The sequence below is a fragment of the Corythoichthys intestinalis genome, chromosome 13 (genome assembly GCF_030265065.1).
Source record: "Corythoichthys intestinalis isolate RoL2023-P3 chromosome 13, ASM3026506v1, whole genome shotgun sequence".
In the NCBI taxonomy this organism is placed as follows: Eukaryota; Metazoa; Chordata; class Actinopteri; order Syngnathiformes; family Syngnathidae; genus Corythoichthys; species Corythoichthys intestinalis.
Window position 1 is genome coordinate 3,395,566 of NC_080407.1, and position 24,900 is coordinate 3,420,465.

At 40.7% G+C, this 24,900-nt stretch overlaps 2 protein-coding genes across 2 annotated transcripts in view; one reads left to right on the forward strand and one right to left on the reverse strand.

Moving 5' to 3' along the window:
- Window positions 1-3,422: 3,422 nt before the first annotated feature.
- On the forward strand, window positions 3,423-11,842 carry cd36 (CD36 molecule (CD36 blood group)). The gene is made up of 12 exons (XM_057855031.1): window positions 3,423-4,352; window positions 4,486-4,646; window positions 4,713-4,857; window positions 5,762-5,917; window positions 6,028-6,119; window positions 8,128-8,177; window positions 8,235-8,304; window positions 8,367-8,554; window positions 8,618-8,736; window positions 11,202-11,275; window positions 11,348-11,402; window positions 11,465-11,842. The coding sequence occupies exons 1-12, from the start codon at window positions 4,230-4,232 to the stop codon at window positions 11,633-11,635; spliced, it is 1,404 nt and encodes a 467-aa protein (XP_057711014.1). The 5' UTR covers window positions 3,423-4,229; the 3' UTR covers window positions 11,636-11,842.
- Window positions 9,483-24,900, reverse strand: part of sema3c (sema domain, immunoglobulin domain (Ig), short basic domain, secreted, (semaphorin) 3C) — a 31,813-nt gene continuing 16,395 nt past the window's right edge. Inside the window, exons 12-18 of the mRNA XM_057855030.1 lie at window positions 23,586-23,808; window positions 21,096-21,184; window positions 20,859-20,900; window positions 20,637-20,794; window positions 20,489-20,556; window positions 16,602-16,732; window positions 9,483-16,531 (exon numbers count right to left, since the gene is read on the reverse strand). Coding sequence (XP_057711013.1) covers window positions 16,154-16,531; window positions 16,602-16,732; window positions 20,489-20,556; window positions 20,637-20,794; window positions 20,859-20,900; window positions 21,096-21,184; window positions 23,586-23,808 — 1,089 coding nt within the window. The 3' untranslated portion in view covers window positions 9,483-16,153. The remainder of the gene's footprint in view (window positions 16,532-16,601; window positions 16,733-20,488; window positions 20,557-20,636; window positions 20,795-20,858; window positions 20,901-21,095; window positions 21,185-23,585; window positions 23,809-24,900) is intronic.

Below are 24,900 nucleotides of genomic sequence, written 5' to 3' on the forward strand. Positions count from 1 at the left end.
TTATTCAATCAAAATAGAAGTTGCTTAAAAAATATATTTTCAAAAGAAAATCACTTCAATCAAAAAAAAAAAAAAAAAAAAAAAAAAAAATCAATCATAGAAAAAGTTTTTGAATGCGAAAAAATATTTGAGATTGAAAAATTTGCATTTGAACACTTAATTTTTCATTGAAAAAGTTTTGATTGAAGCAATCCATTTTTTGGTTTGGGCCATATTATGATTAGGACATTTGTGTCTAAATCATTCAATCCCCCCAAAAATTGCCTCAATCAAAAAAAAATATTTTCGATCAAAGAAAAATTATCTTTATTTTTTATTTCAATTATTATTTATTTATGTATTTTTATTTTTTTTTAATATTTCTTTTCTAATATATATATATATATAGAAAATTATATGGAAAGCAAATGACCATCTAAGATGCTAGAAAAATAATTTTGACCCATTATAAAATTTTATTTTTTTGTAAATTTAATTCATTTTTGTTGCAGTTTTTTCACTTTACAACTTCAATATATATAGGAAAGTCAATTACATGCAATGACACTTTTCGGACACCAGGAGGGGCCTGGCCCCCCTAAAAATCCGCTTATGATAAAAATGTGTTCTTGGATTCAGTGTTGCAACTGCAAATTTGACAGTTATCGTGTGGTCAATGTAAAAACTGGATTAAAAACAAACAAACAAACAAAAAAAACTGGTTCCTCTAAGACAACGGCTCGATCGAAACCAAGGGGTTCGGTGAGTAAGATTAAGGGGTTCGTCAAAGGTAAAGAAACACAGAGCCCTATTTTCATACGCTGATTAAATCTAGGCAAATTGGCATTTTAAACCAGGTTTTGTACTGTTTGCTCCCATTTTACAGGTGTAATCATCTCTTTTAACTGCTAGTCCTCAATCTGATGGGAGGAGGAACTGGTTTGCTCAGTGGAAGGTTGACGCTCACTTGGTATGAGGGAATATGACAGAACAATGGGCGGCGTGGTCTCAAATTTTGACCGGTTTATAAAAAATGCTGTCAAAATGAGAAGACTTTTCGAACTTGCTGAATTATTAGCTTGCTAGTTTAGCAGCTTAGTTTACAGTTATTTGTTTCAACTGTAAAGAGTTTTTGAGAATTGGTAAAAGTGCTCTACAAATAAAATGTATTGTTATTAGTTAGGCTATATTGGTTTTGGAAAAAAATGGCTTTTTTAAATCCAATTCAGAAGGGTTTGGTGAATCCACATGTGAAACTTGTAGGGTTCGGTACGTTTAGCAAGGTTAAGAACCACTGCTCTAAGACCTTTCATGCCAGCCAATGAGTTAATGATATAGGGTTGTTCCGATAATGTTTTTTTGCTCCCGATCCGCTCCCGATTGATTTAGTTTAAGTATCTGCCGAACCCGATATTTCCCGATCTGATTGCTTTTTTTTTTGTGCTCCCGATTCAATTCCAATCATTCCCGATAATTTTTCCCGACCACATACATTTTGGCAATGCATTAAGAAAAAAATGGATAAAACTCGGACGAATATATACATTCAACGTACAGTACATAAGTACTGTATTTGTTTATTATGACAATAAATCCTCAAGATGGCATTTACATTATTAACATTCTTTCTGTGAGAGGGATCCACGGATAGAAAGACTTGTAATTCTTAAAAGGATAAGTGTGACTTTGTATATTGTGACTAAATATTGCCATCTAGTGTATTTGTTGAGCTTTCAGTAAATGATACTGCAGCCATTTAACTTCTGCCCAAATGCATGATGGGAAGTGCAACCATGACTGTCCGTAGGGGCACCAATTGATATATCTTCTCTGTGTTGGGAAAGAACATAGGGTGTTAGGAAAATGATCAACTACTACCTTTTTTCCCTACATTGCCTCCCACGTTATTTCTAATTGTTGAGAGAGGTGTTGTAAGTCTTTAGCCACATAAAAAATGGCTCCAAAGGCTGTCAAAATTCTCTCTACTCATTATACGCTGCCTTTTAGCGCCATCTATAGGTAAACCGGCGTCTTTATAGATTGAACGCGACAATGCGTGAGTGGGTCGTGCAGCGCATGCGTTAATTATTTAACGTGATTAATTTTTAAAAATTAATTACTGCCGTTAACGCAATAAATTTGATAGCCCTACTTTAAGCCAAAACTACTCTGGATGAGTGCAAGACATTTTGTCTGTAAGGTTAAATACAATTAGAAAACGATTTAAATAAAAAAATATATATTAGGGCTGTCAAACGATTAAAATTTTTAATAAAGTTAATTACAGCTTAAAAATGAATTAATCCTAATTAATCGCAATTAATCGCAATTCAAACCATCTAGAAAGTATGCCATATTTTTCTGTAAATTATGGTTGGAATGCAAAGATAAGACACAAGATGGATATATACATTCAACATACAGTACATAAGGACTGTATTTGTTTATTATAACAATAAATCAACAAGATGGCATTAACATTAACATTCTGTTAAAGCGATCCATGGATAGAAAGACTTATAGTTCTTAAAAGAAAAATGTTAGTACAAGTTATAGAAATTTTATATTAAAACCCCTCTTAATGTTTTCGTTTTAATAAAATTTGTAAAACTTTCAATCAAAAAATAAACTAGTAGCCCACCATTGTTCATGTCAATAATTACTGACACAATGCTCATGGGTGCTGAAGCCTATAAAATCAGTCGCACCCAAGCGCCAGCAGAGGGCGGCAAAACTCCATAAAACACAATTAACAAGTGAACGTTTCACTGTACCGTCATTTAAATCTGAGCGGGGCATCTGCGTTAATTGCGTCAAATATTTTAATGTGATTAATTTAAAAAATTAATTAACGACCGTTAACGCGATAATTTGGACAGCCCTAATATATATTAAAAAAGGCATGTCCGATTTTTTTTTGCCGATTCCGATACTTTGAAAATGACGTGATCGGACCCGATCGATCGGGATCTTTAGGTAATAACCCTACTATTTTGACTACAATATCATATCTAATCTATTTCTACAATATTTATTCTAGGTTGACTGATTGACAATCGCTTTCCTGAAGAAGCAAATCATTTGAGAATTATTGACTGCTCTGTACGATTTTATTGCATAATTCATATTTTCTACTGTTACTATGCGGCAACACAGTACTGTATATGTTCCCGTAGGAAGAAAAGCCTGCAAGCAGTGACAGTGGCAGACCCCGTCCGCTCTGCCTGCTCGCTCATCCGTACATTAGTCATTGTTTGTGTTAAATAATTCAGCTGCTGGGACAAAGTCAAGCAAAAGTCTGCACAGTCAACAGTGTGTACAAAGGTTTGCTGGTGTGACAACAATTCGCGGAAGCACATGACCAAATGTGTGTTTTTGGGGCGTGTGGGCGGGGTGACTTGCTAATTTTTGGGTGGGCGCCCTGTGACAGCTTGCATGAAGTCAGATGTCATGTATGGAGGAAGATTACACATTGTGCTGCGGAGGAGTTACAACCGGTTTTACTGGGTGGACACTGGAAGGCTTGGATTCTGGGTATGCAAGAACATTAACTTTTGGATGATGATAGATAATATATTTTTAAGAATTCTGTTTCTGTGGATCCTGATTTTTCATTGGAAACTACAGAAACCGTACAAAATCGAGGCATGGGATTTATTTTTAATGGGCTGGATTTGCCCCCGAGCCTTGAGTTTGATACCGACATCATTCTGCAGTTTCTTTCCATGAGGGTAAGCCAATGTCCATCAAAGTGTGATTGACACTGCCCTCCAGTGGTAACAAAAACAGCATACATGACCATTTGACAAATTCTGGCACAGCCGCTCAGACCGCCATCCAAATCCATCCGTTTGACGTCACGCTGTGGAGCTAATCAAACTGCACTTTGAGACAAGCCACAATCTGCCCAACAGACAAATAACTGACAAAATGTTAACAAACGGAAAAACAAAAGCATCCAAACAGGAGCGACTAACGAGGATTTGAGAGACTTCCAAGACGCGCAGAATGTTGACTCAAGCCCGCACGTGAGTTGTTTGCTGAGAAATTGCTCGACGACCTTTCGACCAGCTATCGCCTAATAAGATAGCGCTGATAACCTGCTGCGTGGTGAACATTAAACCCTTGGAGACTGTATAAAAGCGCTGTTCCAGTGAAGGCGCGCACCTTCTACCTGGTATCAGCCGCTCTGAAGTCGAAGCCGGCGACAAGCATCGCATACAGAAGACTGCGCGAACACACGCGGAGAGATGGGCTGCTGTAACAGGAGCTGCGGGCTGATTGCCGGAATAGTCATCGGGGCAGCGTTGGCCCTGCTGGGGGGCATCCTCTTCCCCGTGGGGGACAATCTCATCGTAGAATCAGTCTTACAGGTACGCGCCGCCGGCATCAAGGTGAAATCCATCAGACTCTGGCGAGTTGTTGGTGGGAAAAATGGTAGCGGCCATCTGTGCTTCAGTCTGGATAAAAATAGTCTTGTCTGTCGGGGTGCGCGCGGGGGTCTAGGAAGCCGTCATCCAGCCCGGAACGCCGACGTACGAGAACTGGTTGACACCGGGAGGAGGGGTCTTAAGACAGTTCATATTCTTTGACGTGCAAAACGCCAGGGAGGTGGTGGAGGAAGGTGCCACCCCTGTGGTCGTGGAGAAGGGACCTTACAGCTACTGGTAAGATTGGATTAAACTAGCCGACTACCATGTGGTATTTATTCATCATCCACCCATCTTTCCCAGGACCAGATACATACCCAAAATGGGCATCACCTTCAACCCCAACGACACAGTTTCCTACCTCATTATGAACGAAGCGGTCTTTGAACCGATGTATTCGGTGGGAACGGAAAACGACATGATCAGCAGCTTGAACTTGGCGGTGGCGGTAAGGGCTGTACAGCAAGAAAATAGCCTGAGGCGAACTTCAAACTCATAAATCTCCTTCATACCCGCTATCTTTATAGACTAGGGCAGGGGTTCCCAACCTATTCCACTAAGGCACACTGTGGGTGCAGGATTTCATTCTTACCAAACAAGATGACAACACTTTTTCCCCAATCTGGTGTTTTACAAGTGCAATCAGTTGATTGCAGTCAGGTGTGGCTTGTTTTAGCAGAAGCCTCATTGGTTCAACTGTCTCTGCTGGATCGGCTGGAACAAAAACCAGGACCCACAGTGTGCCTTGAGGACTGGGTTGAAAACCCCTGGACTAGGGCAGGGGTCCCCAACCTATTCCACTAAGGCACACTGTGGGTGCAGGATTTCATTCTTACCAAACAAGATGACAACACTTTTTCCCCAATCTGGTGTTTTACAAGTGCAATCAGTTGATTGCAGTCAGGTGTGGCTTGTTTTAGCAGAAGCCTCATTGGTTCAACTGTCTCTGCTGGATCGGCTGGAACAAAAACCAGGACCCACAGTGTGCCTTGAGGACTGGGTTGAAAACCCCTGGACTAGGGTAACCCAACCTTATTAATCAGCCAAATGAAATTATTTTGCAAACAAACCCAAAGACTGATAATTCCTCACCCTTTAACAAGCAAAGATTGCGTCCTATCACTCGTGGATATGAACCCTCAGCTCAGTAACCAAAGACAATTTCATACTTAACCCTCCCATCATTACACTGTCATGATTAATTACATCATTATAAATCGTGGCAGTTGACAATCCTGATAAGCGTTTTAATCTGTGGCTGTAATCAGAACTCATAAAAGGTGCTCTTATCAACTTGGTGCTCACCAGTCATGGAAAAACAAAATCTGAACGCTTGTTTTGGTGTGTTCAAGGCGTCGTATTCGATGGTTCCAAAGCCAATGCATTCCATTCTGGAGAAGATGATCAAGTCCAGCAACTCATCCCTGTTCCAGCGCCGCACCGTCAGGGAGCTGCTGTGGGGCTACAGAGACCCACTGCTGAAGACCAAAATTGGTCTTTTTGCACCCGTTAGTCACACATAGAGATACAGCAGAATCTAACAATTCTTTGATTATTTAGTACTAATTCTAATATTTTTTGCTGTGATATTTCTTGATATGAAATCTACTCGTGTCAGTATAACTACACCTTTGACGGGCCCTACAATATCTTCACCGGCAAGGGCGACATCACCAAAGTGGGGACTATTGACAAGTGGCGCAGTTCCAAGTAAGCATGGACAATATATACAGTGCCCTCCATGATTATTGGCACCCCTGAAAAAGATGTTTTTTAACTTCTAATAATTTGTTTTTATTCAAATAATATGGGACCTTATTGGTAAAAAAAGAGAAAAATCCTACCTTCAATACAAGTGCATTCATTCAGTGGGGAAAAAATCCCACATAAAGAAAAAAATATTTGACATCAAATAATGTGTGTCACAATTATTAGCACCCCTGGTGTTAATATTTTTGTACAACCCCCTTTTGTCATATGTTTCGGATCATTGTCTTGCTGAAAGACCCCGTGACCCAGTGGTCTCATCTGACCAAAGCACACAGTCCCAGTTGAAGCCTGGGACCGTGTGTATTTTTGTGTGACACCAAGATTGAGATTTTTGGCAACAAACACTCTAAGTGGGTCTGGCGTGCCACGAAAGATGCGCATGCTGAAAAGCACCTCATACCTACTGTGAAGTATGGGGGTGGGTCAGTGAGAGCAAAACTGAATTCATTACTTTTGGCACACCTTCCATGATGAAAGCCCTTGAGCCCAACTCTGGCGCTCCGGCTGACATTTTTAAGACACACGTTACAAATCTCGGAGTGATATTCGATAACAGGCTTAACTTTGAAAAACAAATAAGTTCTGTTGTAAGAGCAAGTTTTTTCCAACTCCGTGTCTTAGCAAAAGTAAGGTCTTTTCTTAGTCGCCACGACCTTGAAAAAGCAATTCACGCTTTTATAAGCTCAAGGCTGGACTACTGCAATGCACTTTATGTTGGCCTCCCCAAGTTCTCGATTTCTCGGCTGCAACTTGTTCAAAATGCTGCTGCTCAATTTTTAACAGGTGCACCTAGACGTGAGCATATTACGCCCGTGCTATCATCACTCCACTGGCTTCCAGTCCATTTTAGAATTGATTTTAAACTTTTACTGTTTGTTTTTCATTCTATTAATGGCCAGGCTCCATTTTATTTATCGGAAATTGTAACTTTTCGTAACTCTGGCAGGACTCTTCGCTCGACCGGCCAGCTTCTTTTAGATGTTCCGAGGTCAAAACTTAAAACACTGGGGAGACCGATCCTTTGCGGTTGCTGCCCCCAGGCTGTGGAATAGCCTTCCCCCCGAAATCCGCACCTACGCGGATGTAGGTCTTTTTAAGTCTCGGCGAAAAACGTACCTTTTTAGACTGGCCTTTCACACAGATTAGGATAGCCTGGTTTTATTTGCTTAATGGTCTTTTTAATGTCTTTGGATTTTATCGGTTTTATTGTTTTATTTGTTGGACTTTTATCGCGATGCGCCATCTTTGTTTTTTGTTTTGTTTTATTTTTTCAAATGTCATTGTATAATATTTTCCTTTTATTTATCTTGAGCCATGTTTTGTTGTAAAGCACTTTGACAGCCTTTCTGGTTTTGTAAAGGGCTATATAAATAAATTTGATTGATTGAGTGATGCTGTGGGGCTGTTTCGCTTCCAAAGGCCCTGGGAACCTTGTTAGGGTGCATGGCATCATGAATGCTTTGAAATACCAGGACATTTTAAATCAAAATCTGTTGCCCTTGGCCCAAAAGCTGAAGATGGGTCGTCACTGGGTCTTTCAGCAAGACAATGACCCTAAACATATGGCCAAATCGACACAGAAATGGCTCACCAGACACAAAATCAAGCTCCTCCCATTGCCATCTCAGTCCCCAGAACTTGTTTTGTTGGCAAAAGGGGGTTGTACAAAGTATTAACTAACACCAGGGGTGCTAATATTTGTGACACACGTTATTTGATGTCACATAATTTTTTCTTTATGTGGGATTTTTTCCCCACTGATTGAATGCACTTGTATGGAAGGTTGGATTTTTCTATTTTTTTCCCATTAAGGTCCCATATTATTTGACTAAAAATACATAAATTAGAGGCTAAAAAACCACGTCTTTTTCAGGGGTGCCAATAATTATGGAGGGCACTGTATATTTTGAGGAACTTGCTGCTCATTTTTTTTTTTTTTTTTTTTAAGGACCCTGAACTTCTGGGACGATAAGTACTGCAACATGATCAACGGAACAGGTGAGGAGTTGATAAAGTTTTGTGAGAATTTTCAGTGGACTTTACCTCCTTTTCCAGATGGTTCCAACTTTGCACCCTTCGTGAATGCGTCGGAGCCCCTCTTTTTCTTCTCCTCTGACATCTGCCGGTGAGTCTCTCCGCAAAGGGTCCGAACGGCCGCTAGAGGTCACTCCGCTTTATGTTCGGCAGGTCGGTGTCGGCCGCCTACGAGCAGTCGTTGGATCTGAAAGGGATCCCGGTGTACCGCTTCGGACTCCTGCCGTCTACCATGGCCTCGCCGGCGGACAACCCGGACAACCACTGTTACTGCCGTGATCCCGTGATTACCAAGAACTGCACCATAGCCGGCGTGTTAGACATCAGCTCCTGTCAAAGCGGTCAGTCGTGACACTTATCGCTTTCAGTCACAGAGTTCTCACGCCCTTGTTTTTTCATCGCAGGACAACCCATCTACATCTCTTTACCGCACTTCCTTTACGGTAGTCCTTCTCTGCTGGATTCCATAAAGGGGCTTCAACCCATTTTGGAAGAACACAAGACCTACCTGGATGTGGAACCTGTAAGTACTGGTCCGATAATAGGAATTATGACGTCATCCCAATAAATCCAATAACATAATTAATAGGACCGATAATACAGTATGAACTGTGCTTGCTGGCTGGGAAATCAGTTGAACATTTGCGGGGCATTGCTGCCACCTGCCGGTCAGAATAATTTGCTGCATCAATAATTTGGCCCACAAACTCATTCACTTTACACAGTGCTGTGTCTAGCGTTAGCATTGACAATCGTGAATGCTTTCTGTTACTTACGTTTCCGCCTCGGAAATATATGTAAGTATTTATGTTTACTATAACATATCGGGATGCCGATCGATCGGGTCCAATCACGTCATTTTCAAAGTATCGGAATCGGTAAAAAATATCGGACATGCCTTTTTTAAATATATATATATATTTTTTAATTAAATTGTTTTCTAATTGTATTTAACGTTACAGACATAATATGTTACACTCATCCAGAGTCTTTAGTTTAGGCTTAAGGTAGGGTTATCAAACTTATCCCGTTAACGGCGGTAATTATTTTAAAAAAAAAATTATCACGTTATAATATTTAACGCAATTAACGCGTGCGCTGCACGACCCACTCACGCATTGTCGCGTTGAATCTGTAATGTCGTTTTACCTATATATATATAGAGCTAAAAGGCAGCGTAAAATGAGTAGAGTGAATTTCGGCAGCCTTTGAAACATTTTTTAATTGGCTCAAGCCTTACAATCCCTCCCCCTACGATAAGAAATATCGTGGGAAGCAATGTGGGGAAGAAAGGTAGCAATTGATCTTTTTCTTAACACACTATGTTATTTCCCAACGCAGAGAAGATATATCACAGTCATGGGTGCACTTCCCATCATGCATTTGGGCAGAACAGTTAAATGGCTACAGTATCATTTACTGAAAGCTCAACAAATACACTAGATGGCAATATTTAGTCACAACTTACAAAGTCACACTTATCCTTTAAGAATTACAAGTCTTTCTATCCGTGGATCCCTCTCACAGAAAGAATGTTAATAATGTAAATGCCATCTTGAGGATTTATTGTCATAATAAACAAATACAGTACTTATGTACTGTATGTTGAATGTATATATTCGAGTTTTATTCATTTTTTTTCTTAATGCATTGCCAAAATGTATATGATCGGGAAAAATGATCGTGAATGATTGGAATTGAATCGGGAGCAAAAAAAAAGCAATAGGATCGGGAAATATCGGGATCGGCAGATACTCAAACTAAAACGATCCGGATCGGGAGCAAAAAAACATGATAGGAACAACCCTAAATAGGACCGATAATACAGTATGAACTGTGTTCGCTGGCTGTGAAATCAGTTGACCATTTGCGGGGCATTGCTGCCACCTGCCGGTCAGAATAATTCGCTGCATCTATAATTTGGCCCACAAACTCATTCACTTTACACAGTGCTGTGTCTAGCGTTAGCATTGACAATCGTGAATGCTTTCTGTTACTTACGTTTCCGACTCGGAAATATATGTCTGTAAGTATTTATGTTTACTATAACATATGGATGTGCAATATATGTTTTCTTCGGTGGTTAAGGGTCATATGTACAGAACTTCATAAGTTGTTGTGTTATAGAAGCCAGCCAATGCTTAAGGCTAGTAGTTCAAGCTAGTGTGCTATGCTATACATACATATAATAGTTATACTAATACTTTATTGAATATGGGTTCACTCACTGCCGTTTATATTATTATAAGGCAAGCCATTAATCCTTTTTGTTCTACCATATTTTTGTTTTGAGGAATGAGTGATAAACCTTACTATATAATGTTTACAGTGTTAGTTATTCAAACCATCATATCCATTCAACATACGGTACATAAGTACTGTATTTCTTTATTACAACAATAGATCAAGACAGCATTACCATTATTAACATTCTGTTAAAGCGATCCATGGATAGAAAGACTTGTAGTTCTTAAAAGATAAATGTTAGTACAAGTTATAGAAATTGTATATTGAAACCCCTCTTCATGTTTTCGTTTTAATAAAATTTGTAAAATTTTAAATAAAAAAATAAACTAGTAGCCCACCATTGTTGATGTCAATAATTACTTACACAATGCTCATGGGTGCGGAAGCCTATAAAATCAGTCGCACCCAAGCGCCAGCAGAGGGCGCCAAAACTCCGAAAAACACAAGTACACATATCACTGTGCGCTCATTTTAATCTGTTTGAGTGGGGCATTTGTGCGTTAATTGCGTCAAATATTTTAACGTGATTAATTTAAAAAATTAATTACCGCCCGTTAACGCGATAATTTTGACAGCCCTAAAAATTATATATTTATTATCGGTTATCGATATTAGCTTTGAGGAGCAGGAAGTTATCGATATCTGTATCGGTTTCAAAAAATGGATATCGTGCACCCCTACCTTTAATCGGGACTAACCTCAAAACATACACCTGCCCATTCATAATGTTCTTTTTACCAGATGACTGGAATTACTCTGGGATTTGCCAAGAGAATCCAGGTGAACATGATGTACGGACCGTCAAAAGTCATCACGTGAGTTTTTCTTATTTGGCTTCAAGTCCTGAAGCAGTTGCAGATAACTAACAACTTTGTGTACGCGCGAAGGGTATTGAAGAAAATTAACGAGACTACAATTTTCCCTCTGGTCTGGATGAACGAGGTAAGCCCGCCCTGTCGGAGGTGTTCGGATTTCTCTTGACCCTCACGACTTTCCGATTTCAGACGGCCGAACTGGACGACGAGTCGGCCGCCATGCTGAAGATGGCGCTGGTGGACTCGATGACGATGTTGGACGTGATCCGAAAACTCCTGTTGGGTGTGGGCTTGTTCATCTTTACTCTCTGCCTGATTTTGTACATCGTCGTCAGGTGCAAGGAAAAGCAGACCGTCTGACCCCGCTGTTGTGATACGGACTTATTATTTATCATTTCCTCTTCAATAGTAATACTGTGATTTTTGTAAAGCTTCAACTTCTTGTCAATCAGGGATTTCGAGCCTTCCGGGAAAGCAATTTCAAGGCGCGCTAATTATGTTGATTTGTGTTTTTCCCGCTTCAAAAGGAATAAAAGCACAAGTAGAGCTTGACATTTTTTTCACCCTAAATCACATCAAGTTATTATTATGCCGCGGTCACGATAGGGAGGCGTTTTTGTTTTTCTAAAGCAAAAAAATTCTTTGACTCGTCCTTTGTGAACTGAGACAGAACGCCGACTCGGCAAAATGTCAAACGGCAGATTTATCTCCCCGCTGGGACGAGACCAGAAAGAACACAAAAGTGGTTTCACTTTCAGATGCAAGACTTTTATACTGTACATCAGCACTAAAAAAAAATGTCACTAAAGGTAATTCTCATCTAAATGTTTTCATCCGGCCGTCAGTCCTACCAATAAATAGAAAAGCGTGCTTATGTTTGGCTTGAAACAGACGCTCGGAGCCAAAACTAACATCTCTGCGAGTTGCAGATGGTCGGATTTCACATTAAATAGCATGTAATCTGTATTGACATGATGTATTCACAAGCCGGCGGACATTTTGGTGTTGTGAAACAAAAGGGCGCTACCACAGTGGTTCTCAAACTGGGGTTACCATTATGGAGTCGTTTTTTTGCTTCCCACTGATGTAATTTCTCTTCTGACCACTAGATGGTAGCAGTGGGATTACACTTGACACTTTTGATTTGACTATAAAATTAAAAATGGAAGCATGGAAGTTTTTGCCAAAGATTTTTCAGTGATTCAGTCCTCTTCAATTCTGCTTTTTAAACCGCCACAAAGCATTTTCCCCTTAGATATTAAAAACCAAATGTGAAGTAATTTCATAAAATGCCAAATAGGGTCACAATGTAATTGAAAATTGTCCAACAAATAAAGCATGAAAAATAATTTACATGTTGTATAGTTGACAAAATAATCGCGTTTCCGAAGTTCGAGCCTGAAAGGGGACGAACCCGGAAGTGATACGTCACACAGAGAACAGCGATGGCAGCGCTCCATATGGCCAAAGCCCTTCAAACAATAATTCAAACAGCGATATAAGCGATAGATCAAGCGAAAGTGAGGAGATCCAAGAGGTTGGAATTTTATGTTGGACCGTACATGTATTAGCCAGACGCTAATCAGGATGCAAACAATGTGCCCAGACTACCTGATATGGATTGGAGACAAGACCCATCGAGATTACAAGATTGGTAAAATATAGGCTGTTATTATTTTTATGATTTGATGCATGTCAGGTAAATAAACCACCTACTATTGCCTGGGATAAAAGAAAAGTTTTGACGAATCTCCGATCATGTTGTGTAATGAACAGCAGAAGCTAGCGACGTTAGCTTTTATTTACCTGACACGTTTCAGCGAACACCTCCGCCTTTGGACCGTCTGACGAAGGCGGAAGGGTTCGCTGAGACATGTCAGGTAAATAAACCACCTATTATTGCTTGGGATAAAAGAAAAGTTTTGACAAAGTTATAAGTGTAGGCAAAATGAACTCAATACAACTATGATCGGGAATTGCCACGAGTTAGCTTTCGGCTAACGCCGCTAGCTTCTAATGTTCATTCCACAACACGATCACGGTTTTGCCTCAAGTTACCTTTCGGCTAACGTCGCTACCTTCTACTGTTCATTCCACAACAGTTGGCAGCTCTGCTCTGACAAAGTAATCAGTCATCTATCCAAAAATCACAGATACTTTTTTGCAAATCCTTGATCATAAGCAGACCGGTTGAGGAAGCAGGAATCTTCGAAGTGTTTGTAGCCAGGGATGAAAGTGGCTAGACTTTCTTGCCGGAACTCCCTGACAAAGTTCGGCACGGAGCTCTATCTTTTTTTAAATTTTTTTTGGGTTGACTTACACCTCCTAAAACCACTAAAATGCAAAAATTGCTTTTGGCACAGTTATAAATATAACGCCCAACTAGAAATTGCAATTCCAAGAGAAATTACGATGGGATCTATCAGGTCACTTCCTGTTGATTTGGGGACATTTGGGGGACATGTCCTTTGTATATCTATTTGGGGGACAGGTCCTGTTGATATCATCTAACTTCCTGTTAATCTGGGGAAATTTCAGGTCACATAAAGTCAAGGAGCTGTAATGGTAAATGGTCAAAAATCACAAGAACCTATGTATTCTTGCCATTGAAAATGAATGGGAAATTTGGACGTACATGGCTGTCAATGGCATCCCATTATAAATCAATGGGAGAGTTTTTGGTGAATTTTGGGGGAACTATACATTTTTACCAAATTCTGTATACAAAATGTATGCCCCTTACTAGAGCTGGGAATCTTTGGGGACCTAACGATTCGATTACGATTCAGAGGCTCCGATTCGATTATAAAACGATTATTGATGCACCCCCCTCCCTTTTTTTTTTTTTTTTTTTTTAAATGTTTTGTACATTAGTTCCAAAATTGTTCAAAAATACTCTCAGGCTAAACCAAAGTACTATTTCAGTATCAAGTTAACATATGGCAGTAAACAAATATACAAAAATAACAGTAAATAAAAAACTCCAGTCCCCATTTTGTATCAGCAGCTTTAAACTACATTCAATTAATGTTGTGAATCAACATAAAGTTGTTAAAATTGCTCCTGATAATTTCCCTTTTGTCTACTTTCGACATGTGAAAGTTTTAAAACTATTTTAAAGATAGATTCAAGTCAATATTTTACCGATTTAGGAGTATTTTAGATAAAAAGTTGATTAGGTTCGCTTGGAAGGTTCGCTACAACAGCCTTGCAGGGAAGTCTACTGCTTTAAGATGGCGGCCGTTTACTAACGCCCACATCTAGCTTTTTGTAGCTGTGCTGCTAACGCTACCGAATCTATATTGCAGCTAGTCCTATATAAATGATATCTACTGTAACATTATGTGGATGTACTTTGTAGCAGCTTTTCGGCAGCAGTCAGGTATGTTGTTGGGGTTTTTTTTTTATCTCGTGGCATGAGTTGAGCTAAAGCCGTGAGTTGAGCATTGGCATTGCCCGAGGGGCTGGGTAATGAGAAGCATGATGTTTAGCTACTCTCGCTCCGTTCCTCATTGCGTCCCGAAGACCGCACGGCGCGCTGAGTGTGTTGTACTTCCAGCTTTACTTGGCATATTTCAATAATCGGAATTTGGATGTTTGTGAATCGTTCTCGAATCTTTCACGGCCGAATCGCGAATAATCTAAGAATCGGAAATTTTGCACACCTCTACCCCTTACCATCCCGGATTTTTTTATTTTGTAAATTATGTAATATGATCAAAAATTGTAGGACAAGTAGCGTTTTGAAAATTGTTTAAAAAAAAAAAAAAAAAAAAAAAAAAAACACATTTATGGGCGAATGGCAAATTTTTGTGGTTTGTTAAAAAAATTCCTTGCGTCGCGCGAAAATTCCAGTCATTTTGGTGATGGTCGGTCAGACTGTTTGGGCTGTGCGGTGCGGCAAAAAACGCCATTCAGAAAAAAAAAAACAATTTTACAATATAGACCTTTGCCTTGCAAAAAGCCCCATCTAATTCAACACAACAGGTTTCACACACGCAGTGGTTAGCACGTTCCCCTCACAGTTCTGAGATCAATGGTTCAATCCCGGGCTAGTATTTCGGGAACAAAGCACCGTTCCGCCCCGTTCAGGCCCCAAATCTCTTATCGGAACTGCCTTGCGGACCGTTCTGGCCCACTTTCACCCCTGTTTGTAGCAGAGAACACTACTCGATGATGGCGTGAAATTCATTAACTTCGTGCGAACGAAAGATGTCCATTTACGTGCCCTGCTATCCTTTGGCCACTCATACAAATTTTCTTTAGATTGAGAACAATACATCGCGACACACCGCCGTGGCATCTTACCGAGAAGCAATGCAACAATACTCTTCTATGGCGGACTTCCCTCGCAGTTCTCTGTGTGACGTAATTTCCGAAGATTTCCGAAGAAAAGCATTTTCGTTGTCAAGGGCGTTGCTGTGGGTTAAACAAAGAATCTGGAAGGGTTGCGTTAAAAAAAATAACGAAAATATGCTTAACATTGTTTAGCCATTGATATTATTCAAAAACATGGTTGGCCAACCTTACTTCACATTTGGTCTTTAAAGGAAGAATACTCTAAGAATAGTTGGATTGTTTATGGTGTTTGGGGTACACACAGTCATTCTGTTCGATTGGCCTATGAGGGCAATATCTCCTCTGGAATCCAAAGTCTGAGAAACCATTCTCTTGCTCGTGCCAGCATGGTAAGTTAAAATCTATGAGCATGCGTCACAGAAATAAATACTTGGGATTTTAGATCAGTGTTGCCTTGGCAAACCTGGACTCGCCTTAAAGACAAGCATGGATCCATCTTGTTGGTGTTCAAATCCTTCCCTTTCGTCCCAACATTGCAATAAAGGTTCGTTTTCCCATTGGAGTTTAAAGGTGTGTCCGTTATTCCTCCGGGAGATGATTTCGCCGGTTTCGGCTCTTCCTGCGGTCCAGCAGGGGCTTGAGTTTGGCCAAGTCCCCCCTGAGAGGCCCCGGCGGCGGGGGCGCAGCGCTCTTGCGCTGCTCCAGGAGCTCCTTCCGCTCCTTCCTCTCTTTGCAGAATTGCTGCACGGCTAGGCTTTCGGCCGCCGCCGACCACGGCCACGCCGAGCGGCCCCTTTCGGCGGCAGCGGCGCTCAGCACCTGCAGGCGGATCTTAGCCACGGTACGCTTGAAGCCGTTCTCGGCAGTCAGGCAGTAGTACAGACCCTGGTCGGACGGTAGAGCCGAGCGGATCAGGAGGCCGTGCTCCGTGGAAAGTACGCGCTCGCTCAGCTTCACCTGGCGTTCACATAGGCGAGGCTTAACTCACTCAATGGCGACACAATGTGTAAACAGGTACAGGTCTGACCTCCTTCCTCCGGTCGCCGTCTCTGTGGATGAGCCACCTGATGGAAGCCTGAGGCGGCTTGGGCAAGCACTCCAGGAATGTAGTGTTGTTGCGCACGCCATATTGTGTCATCTCCACTGCATTTCTGTAGGCTAATGTACATTTAAAAGCTCAAAATCACATGTCGGGACTTTTAATCCATAAGATTTCACACTATTATTTAGGCCTGTCCCAAACGACTAATTTCCTCCCGATTAGGCTCGAGCGTATGACGTGGCACTCGCGAGGTTTCCGCCGCTATCGCCATTTTGGAAGCGAGAAACATAAACAGTGAGGCATTTCAACACAGGTCGCTCTTTAAAAATGGTTGGAAATTATTGTGCGGTAAAGAATTGCAACAACCGATCGAATAGAAAGGAGAATGTACAGCTCGACGGAACACCATTGAGTTTCTTCCGGATCCCTACATGGAGAAAAGGGAAAGGTCATATCTGAACTTACCAAACGTCGAAGAATGGCATGGGTGGCCTCGATTAGAAGAAAGGGCATAACGTTTGATTCTCCAGTTACACACAGTTTGCTCTATGCACTTCCACTCCGGTAAGTTAATTTCGTTTGTTTACGCAAATTTCAGTAACTTTATGCCCTAAGTCGGCCTGTTGTTAGCTATAGCTACAGCTAAACAACGAGCATGCAGACATGTGCATTGTCTTCATAAGACATAATTCCTGTCGTTGCTAAATGAAAAAGCTGTAATATTTTGACGTGAGAGAGTGGCAAAGAATTTGTACACAGGCTACATTTTCTGCAACAAAAAATTTGTACATCCGTGGTCACAGACTAATGTAAACACGCATTGCCTACCATTGCTAGAAAGACGGTGTTGCCGTTTGCTATGGTCATAATGTGCAGATCCTGCACCCATCCGCAGCAAAACTGTTCGTAGCTTTGTAGCGATTTGTAGTTTCGGAATTGCTGATGAGTGTAGTAACATACACCAAACACTAAATACAGCATGATGTCCATTTCGCGTAGTGGTGGAAGCTTGTCGACATCTTTATTCCATTTGTGTTCGGCTTGCTCGTGAGGGTCAACATTGTTCACATCCTTAAAATTGCTCACATATCTGTCCTTCGCCGTGGTAACAAGTTTGTCTCTGTATCGAACTGGCAAGTTTTCCCTACATTTTTCCATCTTTGGCACTCGTAGTTGAATTGTATTTGCCGTTAAGTTTAAATGTCCCGTGATGCAGACGTGCTTCCGAAATGGCCGCGTTGTCGCAAATCTCGCACGATCCCGTGCTGCTGTGACGTAAACGCTCGAGCCTAATTAGTCAGCAGACTATTTTTACGATTAGTCGATTGATCTAATATATATATATATATATATATATATATATATATTAGGGCTGTCAAACGATAAACATTTTTTAAATCGAGTTAATTACAGCTTAAAATTTATTTAATCGTAATTAATCGCAATTAATCGCAATTCAAACCACCTCTAAAATATGCCATATTTTTATGTAAATTATTGTTGGAATGGAAAAATAAGACACATGACGGATATATACATACAACATACTGTACATCAGTACTGTATTTGTTTATTGTAACAATAAATCCACAAATGGCATTATTAACATTCTTTCTGTTAAAGTGATCCACGGATAGAAAGACGTGTAGTTCTTAAACGATAAATGTTATAGTTATAAGTTATAGTAATTTTATATTAAAACCCCTCTTCATGTTTTCGTTTTAATAAAATTTGTAAAAAATTCAATCAAAAGTAGAGTTAATATAATAAGAAGAATAAAAATAACAATAATAAAAATAGAGTGAAAAGTTTTACGTGTATTTTGCATAGCTATTTTGATATGGAATGCCAGTTCATTTTGCATTGTTGTTTAACTGTGTGTCAGAGTAGGGCCTCATTACTATAGATTGAAGTGCTTTTCTTTTTGTGAACATTACTTTTTTTTTTGGCGAGATAGGAATATTATTTTTGTTGTGCTTTCACTAAACAATACTTATGTTTGTTGTGAAGGAGAAGCTTATGCCAATAAACGGCGCGGTCAAAAGAACGCCTGTGTCCACTCGCCTTTACTGTATAACATATACAGTGGGGAGAACAAGTATTTGATACATCAAATACTTGTTCTCCCCACTGTATCTGTACATATCTTACCCAAAATAAAACAAGAGACACATAATTGCCACTAAAAGAAAGAAAACTTACCGAAATATGTGTGGAGCACAAATAGCAATTTGCATTGCATTGTGAATACAGCATAAACGTCTCACAACTACTAATTCTCCCACGTTTAGAAGACATAACATGAGTATGGAACGGCGCTGCCCCCAAGCGGCCGGTGGCATTCTCTTCACTCTTAATGTCCATAAACGGCCTCATTGTAATGTTTGAGGCAATATGCCAGCGGGTCATTCATTGCATACGTTAATTACGTGAAATATTTTAACGTGAATAATTTTAAAAAATTAACGCCCGTTAACGCGATAATTTTGACAGCCCTAATAAATATATATTTTTTACTACTTTAATAATGAAATTTTTGTTCAAGCTTGTTAATTCACAAAAAACATTTTCATTTCTTTATTAACGTATAAATAAATACCAATAATAAATCACAAACAATGAGGTCAAATGCAGCTGGCATTAACTAGTGCAAAAAATGTTAACAGAAACACTGTGACTTCACCTCTTTAACAGGAGTCAAAACAATTCTCACTCTTTTTGTGGTATGTCATTGTCTATATTGTTCTAAATGTTAAAATGAATTGCAATGCAACCCACAATAACAAAAATTAAATATATAGTATTTATTTTATAGGATACTACTATATGTAATACTTAAGTAACATTAGTGCAGTCATGGATTACAATAAGCAGGCCAGTGCTGTTTCCATATATATTTTTATTATGTATATACAGGATATATGTATATATTTTCCCCAAGTGGGAGCTTCCATGATCCTAATAAATTTAACAATAATTTGAAAAAAACATTATATAATTATATATATATTAATTATTTTATTAAATAAAAATGCACGTTGATACGACGCACATAAAGGCAACTTCCATTAAAAAAAGTCGTTAGAAAGTTGTATGGACTTACAATCCGCGAGCTTGTTGTTTCTTGTTGTCTTCCAAAATTACACTGGGTGACGGCGCTTCAAGTGTTCGTTCATAGCCAACGTGCTACCGTGGTATGCGAGCTCAGCTTTGGAAAGAGTACACAAAGTGGCACCCTCCATATTTTCCTTGAAATAATTCCAGGCTCTGGCTATTCTGGTCCGATTTTTTGGCTTTATGCCGCTTTCACGTGTTACCAATTCTGCCCTTTTTGGTAATTGGCGGTGTTTTAAACTCCTCGCCATAGTGAGGAGTGAACCGGCGATTCACTTGGCTCGTTGTTGTCGGTTCGTCCGATTTCCTCCTCAGGAAGGCGGCGGCGTGCATAAAAACACCGAGAGGCGTCGGATGGCTCTTTATGGATACTTTTATTGACCAAAACAAAAACGTGGGAGACGCAGCCACTCAACTTGGCGCTACCCGCGCACTTTTCCAACTCACCTATCTCGCTCCCTCTCTCTCGCTCGCTCGCCCACTTTCTTCCTCTTTGCTCAATCTGACAACGCCGGTCACACTGAGTTAACAGCGGCCCCCTTGGGGGTGCCAGTAACAACTGCTTGTATCGCGAGCGCCCGCCATTCTAAACTTTATCCGCATGTAATTTAAAAAAAAAAACTGTCATTACCCGTCAACGGTATGTTTTGCCCGTCGAGGCATTTACGTCATCGATGACGTCGACAACGTCGACTAGTCAGGACAGCTCTAATGTTATTCACACTTCTTGTATCTTGGGATACCGAAAACAAAGTTACCTTTCAGGTTGAATCCTCGACACTGAGTCAACGGATTTCCATACATGACATCTTGCCTTCTGCTCCTCCTGCAAGCCAAACAAACTTCAAGCTTTTGACTTATTCACCGCCATTGACGTACGATGGGTTACGATTACGAATGCGCCACCTTTTTCCGCTGGGGTAAAACCGCGAGCAGCTGAGTCCGTCCCAGGCGCAGTACGGGTCTCGGGCCAGGCAGCAGTCGGCACAAGCCGAGCCGTACGCGTGACAGCGGTGAAGGGACACCTGCGACACGCCCAGATCCGAACTCGCGTACAGTTGTTGCTACGGACACGAGGAACGTCAGTAAGACTTTCTCGTGTGACCGAAAAAAAAATAAGAGCCTTACTTTTTTAGGGGAGATTCTCAAGTTGGTGATCGGCGCTTGGTTCTAAGGAAAAAGAAGCATCATTTGAACATTTCTATTAGAAACTGAGGAAGTGGAAACACACGCTGTGTGGTTTTAAAGTAGGACAAGCAGCTGCAGGCCACCCGCAAAAGTTCAAGAAAGAAAAAAAAAAGTTCCGATCGGAAAGCCAAACTCGGCCTGTCTTTGATTTTCGGGATGCAAAAGACGGCAGCTGACCTTAAAGACTTCCAGTTCCTCCAGGATGAGATCTTGATGCAGGGAGCGGTTTGTGGGAAGCGCAATCACCTTCTGGACGGTTCCCTTGTCTAAGCAAAGAAGAACTCGGTTACCGAGTTCTCGGATAAGAGAGCGCGTCGGAGCTGGCCGCTAGGCAAGAATCCGCTTTGATAAACAAAACGGCAGGCGGATCAAACGTCGGGACGCCTGGAGAGAGCGCGGCTACGGCACTGCTCCTCATGCTTCACTTTAATTTAAATCTGCTTTTCGATACGACTACAGGAAGAACAACACCACGAACAGGAAAAAAAGTGCTAATGTTATGGAAATGGACGTTTAGTGCGATCAATGGCCGCCCATGGGTGAACCAATTCTTTAACATTGCTAACTCCTATAAGCAACAATAACATAACAGCAACAGTAAATTTGAAATTAATTAGCCCTAATAAAAAAAAAACAAAAAAAACAATCGGGCTCCGAAGATTGATATATAATGGCCCTTGCTACATAGCTACTAAGTTAAGACGATAAGTCCACGAATAACAGAGGAATATATACAAAAATCATAGTGTACACAACTAGGGATGTCTCGATCGAAGTTTTTGCACTTCCGATCCGATACCGATATTGTTTTGCACTTCCAATCCGATACCGGCCGATACCGATACCGGCCTATCTGAGCATGTATTAAAGTTTAAAGTTATTTAGCCTCCTTACTTAGTTGTCAGACTCATGTTGAAAAGGGTTTTACTGCTCTTGATAACAACTAGCTAGCTGAATTAGGTGAGTTTGAATAACACACAACGGTTGCTAACAAGAAACTGACCTGTTTATTCAGTGACAAACACAAAACATTATAAATAACAAACAGAAATGGCATAGTCAGTCAGTAAAACGTGCAAATAGTATTGTAAACTGTCTTAAAAAAAAGCAAAACACACCAACAACCTCAGTGGAAAATCCCTCAAATCCCCCAAGCTATTAGATGCTTTTAATGTTTATGCATTAGTTACAAAAATTGTATAAAAAGCCTCTCAGGTTTAAATAAACGACTATTTCAGTATCAAATTAACATTTTAATACAGTAAATAAAATACTAAGTCCCCATTCTGTATCAGCAGCTTTAAACTACATTCAATTCATTTAATTTTGTGAATCAACTGTTAAAGTTGTTAAAATTGCTCCCGTTATTCCATTATTTCCCTTCTGTCTACTTTCGACATGTGAAAGTTTTAAAACTGTTTTGAAGATAGATTCAAGTCAAGATTTTGCCGATTTAGGAGTATTTTAGATTAAAAGTTAATTAGGTTCGCTTGGAAGGTTCAAAACAGCCTACTAGGGAAGTCTCCTGCTTTAAGATGGCGGCCGTTTACTAACGCATCTAGTTTTCCATACTTCAATGTTGTTAACGCCGTCGAGTCTGTCTATTGCATCTAGTTCTATATACATATGATATCTATTATCTACAGTAAAACGATATTGATGTAGTTTGTAGCGGCTGTCAGCAGCAGTCAGGTATTCTTGTGTTTTTTTATCCAGCGGCATGAGTTGAGCTAAAGCCGCGAGTTGAGCATTACCCGGGTCTATGACAAGCATGATGTTTACTCTCGGGACGCAATGCGGTCCGTTTCTCATTGCCTCCCGAAGACCGCGCTGTGTATTAGTTCCGCTTTACTCGACATATTTCAATAATCGGAATTTGGATATATGTGAATCGTTCTCGAATCTTCCACGGCCGAATCGCTCAAGGATGTAATGACGGCTGGGCATGTTGTACCGTGGCTCACGAGAGATAATGGCTCATCATCCAGAATGAATTCTTCGGCAATGACTCGTTATTCCCTTGGCTTTGGGACTGTCGAGTGCCAGTTTGTCACGCATAGCAAAAGTTTCTGCCAGTGTTAGGTGCGTAGGACCTTTCTTTTTGCCTTGGGTTTTCTTAACATACTCCTTATATTGTTTGTGGTGGTATTTCGCTAAATGCTTGATTAGGTTGGTTGTATTAAAACTTGTTACAGCTTTTCCCCCACGCTTGACTTTATTGTGGCATATGTTGCACTCTGCCTCTTCGTCTTTGCCGTCCTTTAAGGTGAAATGATCCCACACAGCTGACATATTTACCGATAAAGTCTCTCGGTAAATTGGGAGACTGTAATGTAGTGTGTTGAAGGTGTGCCGTAAAATGCGGACCGGATTTTAGGGAAACCGAAGCAAAAACAGGAATGGATTATGTAAATCGGTGCGCTGGAAAACCCGGACCGGACATTTAACTTGATCTGGATCGGAATTTTTCAGTGTCGGCCGATCTGATACCGACGCGCATTTTTTTTTACCCCATATCGGCGTCCGATCCGATCCAAATATCGGATCGGGACATCTCTATACACAACAACAACAACATGTGCTGTGTCTGATATATTTTTTAAGACAAACTGCAACTTTATTATAGGAATAGTCCAATTCAAATTAGTCAAAGTTGATGATTGTTACCGGTTCCGAGGAAGAGGACTTGATAGTTCCCGTCGGCGGCAGCCACCCGGTCCACCGCCACCGCCGTGTACTTGTAATCTACGCCGGTGCGGACCACCAGGGGTCTCCGGGCGAGCGGATAGATGGGGTTGAACATGACCGGGTGGTTCCGCACGAAGTTGACGACGTCGTCCGGGAATTCTTTGGTAGTGTGGATGTCTGGCGTGAAGGCTCCACCGGGACACTGGAGAACAACAGCAGAATAAATATCGGCTTTCTTCTCATTTTTGCACCTGATCCCATTAAAGAGCACACGACAGGAGAAAAAAAGTCTTAAATAGCATTATTATGTGAATTAGAATCATATTTTGAGACAATTCGACTATATACAACAATTTAGCAAAGCGCAGATGACGAGAAATTAGTCTTTTAATCTGCCGGTTAGCCACACCTACCACTATAGGGCTCTAGTGTCCCCAACAGGTCGATGACGTCAGCGGAGTCACGATTTCATCTGATTTAGTATGCAGCCCATTGAGGGGGAATTATTCAGAACACAGGTGTCAAACCGATCCCAGAAAGGGCCTAGTGGGTGCAGGTTTGTTTTCCAACTAATGAAGAGGACACCTTTTCACCAATTAGATCTTTTACATGTGTAATCAGTTAAACTTTGTCAGGTGCTGCTTGTTTCAGCAGGAAGTTCATTGGTTAAACTCTCTGCGCGTCATCGGTTGGAACAAAATCCAGCACCCACTAGGCCCTTTCTGGAATCGGTTTGACACCTGTGATTCAGAAGGAGGAAAACGCAACAATGAGAGCCACAAAATGTCATTGTTTTAGTCTCTCTACTCCAATATTTTTACAGGATATTCTTTTTATCCAAGCATTTTTCCCTAATAGCTAAATAAATGGTCGGGTCATGACAATAACAGTCTTGTGCTAAATGGAATCTGAAATAATAAAAATGCATGTATTCAGTACGACATGGCTAAATTACTCCATAATGGTCAAAACTGTCGACTTCACCTTTACTGTCGCACCTCCCGAACGATATTTTATGCCACCGTAGTTAGTCAGGCTTTTGTCATTTCCGTGCCCCGGCTTCAGAGAATGTAAAAAAAAACAAGAGGCCTGACCGCTAGCCAACATGCTAACCCGAATCGAGTGATGTTTCAAAGTCTTTGAAGCGGAAAATCACACATAACTAGCCCGGATTATTTGACATGACGACTGGGTTGTCGATTGTCTTCGCGGATCGGCAAACCTCCCGGCGGAGAGCAATTTACAGCTCGTTCCCCGGAGGTGGGCGGCTGCAGTTGTTGTGCAGCTAACGCAC